At 59.1% G+C, this 12,476-nt stretch overlaps 1 protein-coding gene across 8 annotated transcripts in view; it reads left to right on the top strand.

The window, feature by feature from the left end:
* ARHGEF10L (Rho guanine nucleotide exchange factor 10 like) overlaps positions 1-12,476 on the top strand; it is a 143,245-nt gene that overhangs the window by 88,774 nt on the left and 41,995 nt on the right. For all 8 annotated transcript variants that reach the window (XM_087858280.1, XM_087858277.1, XM_087858278.1 and 5 more), the window contains one exon: positions 7,010-7,131. In XM_087858280.1, the coding sequence (XP_087714406.1) occupies positions 7,010-7,131 (122 nt within the window). The remainder of the gene's footprint in view (positions 1-7,009; positions 7,132-12,476) is intronic.

The following is a 12,476-nucleotide window of genomic DNA, read 5'->3' as shown; positions in this document are numbered from 1 at the left end:
CGTGGCTGCTGAGGGGCTTCCTTTTGGTTGGGGGTGATGACAATGTTCTAAACGTAGGTAGTGGGGAATATGCTAGAAACCTTGATGTGAATACTTGAAAAGGGCGGGTTTTACGGTAACCGAAACAAAACAGTGCAGGTTAGATTGAACTGATTCTCAACCAGGGCCTCTGTTATTTTTTTTCCTCCTACGCACCCCGTAATGATCACATGATAAATAAGACGCGTGTTCACAGAGCGCGTCCTACGTGGCAGACGGTTTTCTAAGCATCTTACACGCGTCTCTTTCTTTTCACACTGATGATACTCTGAGAGGTAGGTCCTGTTGTGAGCCCCCTTTTACAGTGGAGGCTCCGAGGCCCAGAGAGGTGCAGTGACTTGCCCAAGCTCACACAGCAGGAAGGGGCAGAGCTGGTGCTCAGACCCTGGGCAGTCAGCCCCCAGAGCCCACTCTGGACCACTGTCCCTCTGCCTCCCCACATTGGGAAAGTTTCTGTCGTGCAAAACACGTTTGTTATGTTGTAATTACTTTATTTGTACTGTTTTTGAATTGACAAAAGGCCTAGGTCCTCGCCCATCAGAGCTACTATTTTCTGTCATGTATTAGAATTCCCATTTGCTGCTTCTGGCCAATAACAGGGACATTTTTTGTTTGTTTCATTGTTGTTTTTAGTGTGATCTTATTATAGGTTTTGAGACATTTCTGGAAAGAAGTCAGGCCTTTTGACACTGGCTTTCATCAATTAAAAAATAATTATGTAATGAGCCTTTACTGTGATTTTGGGCATGGGGAAAAGAGCAACAACAAAACCCGAAAGATCCCTGCACTGAGGGAAGCTATGATTTAGAGGGGCAGATAGACATTACGTGAGGAACAAATCAACAGGGAGAAGTGGGTGATGTGACTGTCACCGAGCCTGGGAGCGGACCGCTGTCAGGGAGGGCCTCTGGGAGGTGACAGCCGAAGCCGACAGATCTGGGCAAAGCAGTCCAGGCTTCAGAACAGCAAGTGCAAAGGTCCTGCGATGGCCAGAGCTGATGAATCGTGGGGAGAGAAGTCGGCAGGTAGAAGGGTGGGCCGCTTTTCCAGAAAGCCAGGGCAAGATGCATGGAGCTTATTCTGAGCTTGACGGGCTGCTGTTCCTTGTACCAGTGAGAGCTGGGCAGCATCCTGGTCCAGTGTCCACTGGAGCGGATGGCTCTGCCCCTGTGCCGAGAGGGCATGTGGAGGTGGGAGGAAATGGGGAGGAGGTTGAGGTTTTGGGGGAGCCAGGGTCAGAGGCCTTCTTGATCTGGTGCTGACGTGGCACAAGCCTCGGCTGGATGTTTCCGGGCGACCAGGAGAGCTGCAGAGGGAGGAGAGAGAATTTTAATCAGAGACAGCCCCGGCCTTGGCAGCCGACCCGGGGGAATTCTCGCCCCAGGGAGGGCGGACGTGGCTCCCCTGCTGGCCTGAGCTGATTGTACCCCTGCTCTAAAGGCAGCTCAGTCCGGTTTGAGGCCTGGCTGCTTTGCCGAGTGGGGCTTGGCGGCCGAGGGAGAGGAGGGGACGGGCGTGAGCCTTGCCTTTCTCGGCTGCCTGTGATGCGTGCTCCCCGCAATTTCACTGCAGCAAAAGTTTTAATGGAAGGAGAGTCATTTGAAATCTTATTTGAATGCCTGGGTTCCCCTGGGGCTTGAATAATTTGTTCCTTTTATTTTGCCAGTTTTTTTTTTTTTTTTTAATCTGCAGTGCCTGGCTGGGTGGGGTGGGGAATAATACCGCCTGTTAGTAATAGAATACGTTAAAAACATTTATTCACAAAGGATGTGATTCCTTTCTTTTTTTTGTTTTTTTTTGTACTTCTCTTTTCCTGACTACCACGTACGATCCTAATCCACTGAACGTTGAGGAAGGAGAGGGCTGGACTGGGGGTGCCTGGGATCTGGAATGGGGGGTCAGTTCTGCCCCTAGGGAGGAAAGGTCAGAGCACCCGGGGGAATCTGGGGACCCGCTTCACATCCCAGCGGCGCCCCTCCTGTGCCGTGTGGTCCAGGGAAAGGCCTCTGGGAGGTGACTCGGACTAGAGCTCCCGTGGTCCTCTCTCCTCTTACTTTTTGGGATCTTAGGGCCTCGTGAAATGGATCCGGGCTGCTTGAGGTCAGTTTCCGGATCTGTCCCTTCTCAGCTCTGTGATCTCGGGCAAATGATTTAGGCTTTAGGTGCCCTTCTCCATCAGCAAGTGGTGATAATGCCAGCGCCCCCCTCACAGGGCTCTTGTGAACATATGGGTAGACGATGCATCAAAGGCGCCTGGGACCGCCGGCCCCTGTGGGAGAAGCTCCTAGGACAAGGGATGCCTGCATCTCACAGACGGGGAAGTGACCGGTCTAAGGTCGCATGTGATTCATTGCAGAACAGGGACGGGTCGGGCCACCCTCCCACCCCTCTGCCAATTAGCTTCGTATTCATAAAGGCTCCAGGGAAGTGTTGTAGGTGGAAGGCCCCAGAGAAGGAAGACGCATGGTCGGGGACTTCCAGTGCTCCCTGCTGTGTCCCCTCACCTGAAGCTCTTGAAGTGCTGTGTTCATGGGTCTTACACTCCCCCCCCCCCCCCGGGGCCCTGTAGCCTCTCCCACTTGAACCCTCCTTATTCCCACCTTCCCAGAGGACCTGGGCCGGGCAGGCTGCGGGCTGGTCCTAAGCTAACAGGGACACATCCGCGCAGGCCATGGCCTGGGGGGCCCTCCCTCCCTGCCTCTGACTTGGCTAGTGTTCCAGCCCCAGGTTCTCACAGTGACCCCACATTCCCCTTGATGAAGATCCAGTGACAGATCCTGAGCGCGGCCCTGAGCCTGGCCCAGGCAGCGTGCTGAGCGCGTTCTAGCTTTCATCTCCACTGACTCTCAACCATACAGACGTGGGTGCTGGGACCTGCCCAAGCCCTCAGGCTGCAGCAGTGGGTCTGCCCTCCGGAGCGGTCGTACCCCAGCTGGGTGACCACGGCCATTCGCTTGACCTCCCCGGGCTCCCGGGTCTCTCTCTCTGCGAGGGGGTGTTTGGAAAAGAAGGATGCCGATATCCCGCCAGCCCCCATGTCCGTGGCTGTGGCCAGAGTCCTCTCCGTGGCGCTGGGGGTGTAAGAGGACCTTTGAGGGCAGCCTCGGATTTGGAAAGTAGAGAAGGGTGGTCTGGGCTGTCGCCCTGGAGTGTCACAGCAGTGGCAGGAGAGGCACAGCACTGGGACTGAGCACAGGAGGGGACAGAGGAACAGGGCAGGGTGGGGGGCTCAGACGGGTGGAGGTGGGGTGGCCGCCCTCAAGCCTGTGGCTAGGCAGACCCCTCACCTCCAGGACAGTGATCTCATTATTTCTTGAGGGCCTGGCATGTACAAGGTGTTAAATCTTCTTTTTTCCCCCGGCGCTCGCAGTGACACTCGAATGGTTGGAATCATTTCCCCCTTTTCCAGAGGAGGCAGCAGACTCAGAGAGGTTCAGCATCTGGCTCTGTGTCACACAGGGAGGGAGCTGGAGGCGGAGTTGGGATCTGCCAGGGCCGAGCTGGCACAGTCAGCCTCCTGCCGTGGGCGGGGCGGCTCTAAGGGCACGGAGGTGGGGGGAGTGCAAGGGGCTGTGGCCTCCAGCCCCGGAGCCTCCCCCGCTGCCCCACGGGGTGCTCCTGCGTTCGGTGGGTGCTGGCAAACAGAGCTGGGCGCTAAATAAGCCCCCACTTAATGTCAATTGGAAATCTTGGCTCTGCCGACGGTGCCAGTTCTTAATGTCACTTATCCCAAGCGGGCTTTCAATTTTCAACTGCGACAGCCTCCTAATTTGGTCTCAGCTGCCCTGGTTTTGTGACAGGAACAATGGCAGTGGCAGATGGGGAGCTGCAGCTCCATTTTCCTTTAACGTTCCCGATCGCAGGCAGGGAAAGCGCCATCTGGAAGGAGAAGGTCAGATCATTAAAAAATATATATCATAATAAATTGCCAGGACTTGACGGGCTGTGGATGTGGGGAAAGGAGAGCAGAGGAGCTCGGGCAGCATGGTGATGGAGGGGGGTTTATGTTCACAGACCCAGCTTGGGGAAGGAGCTGGAGCCCCGGGGGCAGGTGTGTTTCAGCCATCTGTTGGGCTTTCGGGTGGTCAGAGCCTGATCATAAGCTCCTTGAGAGGAGGGCGGACTCCAGTCCTGCCCATCCTTATTCGCCAACCAGGGGCTTGTCCAAGAGGCAGCGCAGTGTCGCAAGGTCAGCACCTGCCCCGGGGAAGGGTGCTGCTGTGCAGGGCAGGCCGTCTGGGCTGTCACCCCGTGCTCGGTCCGTTCTCCACCTCCTGGGCCCAGCCTTTGATGTCCTCTGGCTTTTAGTTCCCGGGTAGGAGGGGGATGCAAACATCCACCCCTCCTGGCATCCCTGAGGGTGAAATAAGGCCTCATGTGGGCCAGAGCTTTGTAAACTGTGAAGTGTGGTGCCCATGGGCATTCTGTTAGGACAGGGCCTGTCCCATGCCGTAGCTATCCTTTCTGTAATGGTCTCGCCTCCTTGGTGAGCTGCCCTTTCCTGTGACTCTGTCTCCAGGACCCAGTGGGGTGGAGGGCCCGACGCTGGGGCCGCCTCTGCGCCTGTTTGGGGAATGAGCTCGCCGCGCAACCCCTGGACTGCTGGCGGAGTGGGCTCCCCGGGTGGGCGGGCCGGAGCCTCTGCCGAAGCCGGTGGTTATGTCGTAATGCCTGACGTTTGCGGACGTCTTTTACTTCTCAGAGAGCGTCCTCCCCTGCCACCTTGTCCCAGCTCCTCGTGCCACGACTGGCACTGGGATGCCACCGTTCCCTCGTGGCAGTGGCATTGTTAAAAGCCACGTTATTGAGGTATGATTGACATACCTCGTACAGAACGCAGGCGAGGCTGGGGAGTCTGTGTGCACACACAAACATGCACACGCGTGCACACTCATGCACACTCATGCACACACGCACACACACACACACACACACACGCATGCATATGCAGAGGAAGAAAGAGGCAAGCCAATAAAAGAGCCAATAGGCACTGAAACAGGAAGTGATGGAGGGGAGGGGGAGGGTGGTGGTCTGTGGAGGCCACTCCCGGAAGGTGGACAAGAAACCTAAACCTTGGGGAGGAGAAGAGCCAGCCCTGGGGGCAGGGAGGACAGCACTCCAGGCGGAGGGAATGTCCCGGGCTCGTTTGTGTAAGTGGCTGAGGAAAGCCTAGTTCAGTGGAGCCTGGGACCGAAGGATCGTCCTCACTGTTCTGGAAAAGTCTGGATTTGATTCCAAGTGAATGAGACTCGATGGACGTGGGAACCATGACGCCCAGCGGAAGTTTAGCGGGATGGTTCTGGCTGTCGTGGGGAGGACTGACCGTAGGGAGCAGTGGTCAGCGCAAACCCGTCTGGAGGCCCTCGTGGCTGGTGAGCCCTCTTGGACGGAGCTGACCCTTGCTGGGCCTGGGTGGGCCCGGGTCCCTGCTTCCTCCTGGCCTCTGACTAGACACGTTGGGGGTGGGAAGGCTGCTGTCACGACTCTTCTGCGGAAGACCTCTCCTCCCGTCCCTGAAGCTCCAGGTGCCCTTCAGCTTGATGTCATTGCGTTAAGTGGCCCCTCTGGCCCGGGGCGCCACCTTCCGTCCTCTGGCTCTCCGTTTCCCAGCAGAGCTGCCCCCTGGTTCTCCAGAAGCCGTCATGCCCACGGGCCTCAGTGGGGGAGCCGGTGGCCGGGAGACGGCATTGGAGTCCGGCAGACCCAGGTCCCCATCTGGACTCTGGCACCAGCCGTGCACGTGACCTAGTCAATTCCTTCATCCCCGAGGGTCGGTCTCATTGTCCATTAGGAGAAAAGCACGATTCCCACTGAGCTTGGTTATCTTGAAAACGAGAACTGGGGAACACATCCATGGCCCCTGGCACGTGCCTGCTTGCGGACACACAGTGGGTGCCTTCCCTGTGCCCTGCCCCTGCTGTCAGGGTTCCTGGAAGGCGCCCCCCCTATGAAGCACAGACAAGGATGGGCTCTTGAGCAGGGAGAATTCTCCGGGAGGGATGGCAGTTTACCCGCTCGCTCACGCCCTCCTTTCATTCATCCTTTCAGCCCGTGCTTGCTGAGCACTGACCATGTGCTGGGTGCCAGGGAGACCGTGGCAGACAAGACAGGCCAGGTCCTGGCTGCCCTGAGCTTACATTCTAGGGACGTATGCAGACAGACCACGAACAAGGAAATAGACAAAGTGATTCTAGATCATGGTGAAGGCTATGCAGGAAATAAGATGTGGTCTCTAGACTGTTTTCTGAGAGAGGGGTCATGATAGCCAGGGTGGTCAGGGAGGACTTCTTGGAGGTGGTGGCATGTGAGGCAGCCCCGACCTACGTGGGGGAGACAGTGCAGAGTGAGGTGTAGCCGATGCCCTTGAGCATAGTGCTGTCCAGATGTGAGTCTGGACCTGCACTTCTCACAGGCCCCCGGCGCCTCAGTGTCCAGCCGGACAGGGAACCTGGAGGCGGAGGACCACCTGAGTCTCAGGGTGGGTCTTCAGGGAAGCAGGAGAGAGTCATCCTCTTGACCATCATCATCAGAGTCGGCTCTTATCTTCTGACTTGTTTTTGGCCGTCTCCTCCATCTAGAGGCACCTCTAGACCTCCAGGTCAGGGCAGCAGGGCCTGGACTGGGCTCGGCACCACGACATTTTTGAAACCCTTTCTTGTCTACTCTTTCACTGGATCCTCACGATGACCTCAGGACAAAGGCATTTTTATGCCCCTGATTCATAGGGGAAGAAATCGAGGCTTAGCGTTGGGGGACTTTGCACAAGGCTGCTCAGTGAGAGGGTGGACCAGCCAGGACTCAAATCTTCGATTTCCCGACCCAGGGTCATGAGCATGGAGCGAGGCCGGGTTTCGTCTTGGCTGGGCAGGCATGGGGCTGGGGGCGGCCCCCTGGGCTCACCGGGCTGCTCACTGCCTGCTTGGTCCTCGGACTCTGACCGGCTTCACTCACCTCCTTCCTCTTGCTGTAGGCGAGGAGAACCAGCCGGGCTGGCTATGTCCGGACGAGGACAAGAAGAGCAAAGCCCCGTTCTGGTGCCCCATCCTGGCCTGCTGCATCCCCGCCTTCTCCTCCCGGGGCCTCAGCCTGCAGGTGAGTGGAGTGGATCTCGAGGAGCCCACCACGAAGGTGGCTTGTGGGAGAACCGGGGTTTCCAGGTTGTGCCCGCCGCAGGAGAGGGCCAGGGTGCAGTCCCAGCTTCTCCACCTCCTACGGATGGAGTTGGTCAAGACGTTTTGGTGCTCTAGGCAGGAGTCAGCCTCCCCACCCAATCTATGGGGATAGATGCCCTTTGTGGGTCCAGCGAATGGAAAATTCCGTGATTTTGAGCTAACAAACAGCTATGATCTCATCAGCTGATGGCATGACTCCAGCTCAGAAGAGAGGCCGGAATATACCCGAGTGGCTCTGCCAGACATAGGTTGGCCCCTGTCTCCCTGTCTGATGCTGCCAGGCAGGAGCCACTTCTGGCCCCATGGCCGTCATGCCTGCGTCTGTCAAGCACCTACTGTTTTCCCCAGTGCTTTGCCACCACTGTCTTGTTTTGATACTTGTAAGAACTCCATGAATAGATGTTTCTAGATCTGTTTCCCAGGTTAGAAACTCCAGCTCAGACAGGTGACATGATTTTCTAAAAACACAGCCAGTCGTGATGGGTCCAGGAATTGGCACCTTGCTTCGCCTCATTCCAGCACCCGTGTGCCCCACCCCTAGCACGCTCCCTCCACTGTCACCTGTCCTTGATGTCCCGGCGGCGCTTACCCCTCCCTCTGGGGTCGTTACTGCCCATCCGCGTCCCTAGGAGAGGAGCTCATGTGAGCTCTGGGGAGGGGGAGGCACAGGCTTGGGACCTAGATACCTAAGCCCTAAGAGCCAAGCTAATTGGGGCGCCAAACAGCGAAAAGCACGTACCCTTGAGACATCAGTTCGGCCATTAGTTCATTCATTTGTCAGTCTGTTCTGCGTATAATTTTTGAGCACCTACTACGTGCCAGGCCCCGTGCTGGACGCTGGGTGTATGGTGGTGACCAAAACATACAAGGTCCCCACCCTCCTGTAGCTTTCAGTCTGGAGAGAGACAGCAACACCCTGGCAGACAAAAGGGAGCGCAGAAGAGTGATGGGTGTTGTATCAGCTGGGATAGATACGGGGGGGGGGGGGGCTCCATGGTTACGGGCGGAGAGGGCCTCTCGGAGGAGGTGGCGGACCTGAGTGGCAAGAAGGCTCCGATCCCCTGCGGGCCCAGGGGAAGAATATCCCAAACAGAGCAGCACAGAGGCGGGAGCAGTCTGGGAAGCTGCAGCTCGGTGAGCTGGGAGGAGAGGCCAGGGCTCAGGTCCCATAGGGGTGCGCCGGGCCACTCCAGCTTCCCGGGCTGGTCGCGGCTGGGTTTTATTCTCAGGGCAATGACACCCCAAGAATGGCTCCACACAGGGGACCAGAACCTCTGATGTACATTTTGGAAAGATCATCTGGACCTTCTGGCTGAGGTGTGAGCGACTGAACTGTGGCCCCAGAGGGAGCAAGACTGGGGACTGAGAGACCGACACAGTCGTCGGTGCAGGGGTCTCGCCGAGCTGAGGCAGGGCTTGGCAGGTGGAGGCAGGGCCAGGCTGGGGCGAGGTGAGCGGGGCCCTCACCTAACCCTAATCACCACGATGAGTGCGATTTTACTGTAATACTTACAAAACCAAACCAGCAAATTGTGGCCTTGGTTTGGCTGCTTTTTTGGGGGTAAGTGGTGGGCTGGGATTAGGGTGGGGCAAGGCCGTGCAATGCAGGGTCCGTTTCTGCGTGTGTTTACAGTCTTACTAATTGTTCATCGTGGATTTTTTTGTACTAATGTTTATTGCCAAAAATTGTGTTACAATATTCTTTTGGATGTTGGGGTGTTTTGGCCCCCTCTCCTCCCTCTCGTCCTGGGTCTAGGGGACTGGGGGCGTGGGGACGCATTCGGGGAGTGTGCCGGGGTAGGGCTGGTCCCACTGGTGAGAGTTCAGATGGGGGCCGAGGGGGCAGGAGGGCCATACCCAGCTCTTGAGCCTGTGCGCCCAGAGGTGGTGTCAGGGGTGGTGGAGTGTTCCCCGTGCCGCAGTCTGACGGAGGGGGTGCAGTCAGGTCCCAGCACTGCTCGGTGGCCGGTGGCTGGGGTGGCAGTAACAGCCGTGTGGCTGCAAGCCCTTCCAGGAGGCGTCCGCGCCAGGCTCTGTTCTAGGCACTTCACCACCGCTAACTCTGGTCCTCCCTGCTGCCCTCAGACCCTCCGAGGCGGCGCTTGCCCACCCTCACTGGGGAAGGAGGGTCTTCTTGACTCGTTCCTGGCAAGGGAGGCCAGATGCTGTTTGTCTCTGTAGGGCTCCGGAAAGCCGGCCTTTGTAGGCCTTCAGACCTTGTTGATTAAGGGGGAGGCCTGAGGAGTTTTGTGAGCTCCTTCCCAGCACAGGGTCAGGGTTCCCATGGGCCTTGGGGCCGGGGTGGGGGTGGGGGGGTAGAGTCCTTGGAGTGGGGATTTCTTAGTGTCCCCCTGCCTGTGGCTCACCTGGCCCTAGGATATGGAGAAGGCTGACCCTGGGGTGCCTTCTGTCTCCTCCCGACGGCCTTAGCCCTCTCGAGAATACGGGACTCAGGCCATGGCCTGACAGGTCACTCCTGGGCGGTGAGGTCACAGACAAGCCGCTGCCTCCAGGGCCTCCCTGAAAGAAACCCACCCTGCTGGGGAGCCGTCTTCCACCCAGACCTGGGGGACACGCATCTGAGAACCTGCTCCTGTGGAATTCTCCAGGCCTGCCGGCGTATAGGCCCCTGCCTGGCATCTGCCCCGGAACCCCTATGTGAGTGAATCTTCTGGGGCAATGAGCCTGTGGAGCTCCTGAGGGACATACCAGAGCCTGGTTGTTCCCGTTTGCTGGCCCCCAAGACACCACTTCCGCTGCCCCTGCCGCCCACCCCAGCCTGGGCGCATGTGCCCCATGAGCTCTGTGCGGGCAGCCGGATGAATGCGGGCCTTGGAGTGCCAGGGCCTTGTCCAGTCACTGTGGGAACAGACGTGAGCATGTCGGCCGCCGTCTGGGCCTGCCTCCGGGCCCGCCGCCTCTCCCCAGGCCCTGTCCCAGGGGCCTCGGGCTCTGCGGCTGGCCTAATGGGAGCCGGTGACTAAGTGCGCCCTCCAGGAAAGGCTCGCTGGCTCCAGTCCCCTCCCAGTGTAGATGAGGTCAGTGCTGTTGTACCATCAGCCGGAGCAGGGTGTGTGGCGAGTTTTCTCCCTCAAAGGAGCAGGGATGTGGGGGCCGAAGGAAGGAGCATTTCTCCTCTCTGTGCTGACAGGTGGCTGGCGCCCGGGCTGGGCCACACCGAGGCCTTCCTCAAGAGGACAGCGACGGGGCGCACCCATCTCTGGGCTGGAGCTCCAGCTCCGCACGTGCCAGCCGCGTGACACTGGGAATCCGCTTTAGTGCACCGTGTGATTCACGCCAGACCCTGGCTAGCCGGTTGCGTGGCGTGCATGCAGAGTTCAAGAGATGTGAGCAAAGATCGGGGGGCATTTTGGCCCCCAGGAAGACACGAGTGTCCATTTCGAAGGATTTCTGAACTCCTGTCACCCCAGCAGCACCCCTGGCAGCATCCATCCAAGCTGGAGGCTGTGCCTGGAGAGGGGGGCAGGAGGGCAAGGGGAGGGCTCCGTGCAACCTGTCCCCCCCGTGAGCTGTGGTTCAGCCTGGGGGCCTGCCTGGGGACAGGCGCTTGGGGACAGGGGAGGGATGCTGCCCGTGCCAAGGTGCTCTATGATTAGCGCCTGGGAGGCCTGGGGGCTGCAGCCCTGACCTGCACAGCGTTCTGGCCGAGCTCCTCTGTCCTGGCCCTCCCTAGCCAGAGCTGCTGGCTGTTTGTGGGGTCCCTGCCTCCTGACTCTGCCCCAGCCCGCCCCTCCTGGCATGGTGTGGCTCAGGAGTCGAGGTGGCACACGTAGAAGGCCAGCACGTCCCACAGGAAGTGCCCGGCCGCGCGCCAAGTGCGTTCCGTCTGCCTCTCCAATCCCCGCCACCATCCTGGCAAGGCGTCAGGGTCTCCACGACCATGAGGAACTGATTTGTGGGGTCACCGGCTGGTAGCAGCTGAGCTGGGACTGGAGCCCGGGCTGGCTGCACCCACAGCCTGTCTCCGTCCTCCAGCCCTGAGCCGCTCTCCTCTGCACCGCCCGGGGTACCTTGGTTTGGGAGAGCCGGCTTCCTGGCACAGATGGGACTCCTGGGTCCAAGGAACCGTTTGAGTTTTTGCCATCACTTTGGACCCGGGTTCTGTGGATTCGGCTGACATCTGGGCCCCCTGGAGTTGCCATGGAAACGTCGCCGTTGCCCCTTCCCCGTCTGTGAGAGGACGGGAGCGGCAGCCTGGCAGGAGGGCTGGGCAGCCTTAGCTGTGTGTGGCCCACCGTGAAGCAAAATGGCCAGGAGCAGGGGCCTGAGGGTGCTTGGAGCGGTGGGGGGCAGAGCGAGGGGGGCCTCCTGCTCTGGGCGTCTGGATCTGCCTTCCCAGCTGCGCAGAAGTGGGAGCCAGGAGCGCAGAGGCCTGCAATAGGGCGGCCTGTCCTCTGGGTGGAATTGAACTAGAGTGGGAAGGGCGCTGAGCCGGGAGTTGGAACTCGGAATTCCAGCCCTGACTCTGCTGCCAACTTGCTGTGTGACCTTGAGCCAGTCGTGTCCCCCCACCCCCACCCCCATGCCCCGAACTTCCAATTTGCCAACTCCTAAATGAGGGGACTGGAGGAGGTGACCTTTCTGGGCTTCCTCACCTTGAGCCAGCCTTTGGACACTGTTAGAACATCTGCACGGGGCTGGGGCCAGCCCCGGCCTTCAGCACCAGCAGGGGGCAGCACCTGCCCAGCAAAGGCCCGTGGTGGTCACCTTCCAGCATGGTCCGTGACAGGGCCAGGCCACCTCCTTGCACTGCTGTCCTGGCCGGAGAGACAGACTGGCGAGGTCTCGCTCAGAGAACAGGCCCCAGAGAACCATCTGGCACGGGGCTTGGGGCAGCAGATGCAGGAGGAGCAGGCAGCCTTGATGACAGCCGGTCCCAGATGGGGCCCCTGGCCCCCAGGGGCAGCCTGCACAAGCCCCCCAGGCCTCTGGTGCGGGGGGGCTGGTCTGCAGAGTGGCTCTGTTGTCGAGGGGAGTGGAACCAGGTGTCCAGCACCCCTTCCTTCCTCCACCGTGCTTCTCTGGAGGGACGCAGGGAGATCTAGGAGGGAGGCTGGCGCAGGCCAGGCCCTGTCATCCTCCTGTGGCCTAGGGCAATCATGTGTCCGCCGTGAACCTCATTTCCCTTCTGTAAAATAAGGTGGGGTGGGTGTTAGTGGTCTTCACCAAATCTTATCCAGATGTTGCTTAGTTAGAAAAATTGGTGGCTGGCCCAGAGTATCACTCAGGCGCGTCCTAGCCAGA

This window comes from Ursus americanus, chromosome 33 (assembly GCF_024610735.1).
Source record: "Ursus americanus isolate L20-20 chromosome 33, mUrsAme1.1.p, whole genome shotgun sequence".
NCBI lineage: Eukaryota > Metazoa > Chordata > Mammalia > Carnivora > Ursidae > Ursus > Ursus americanus.
This window is presented reverse-complemented; position numbering and strand designations above follow the sequence as displayed.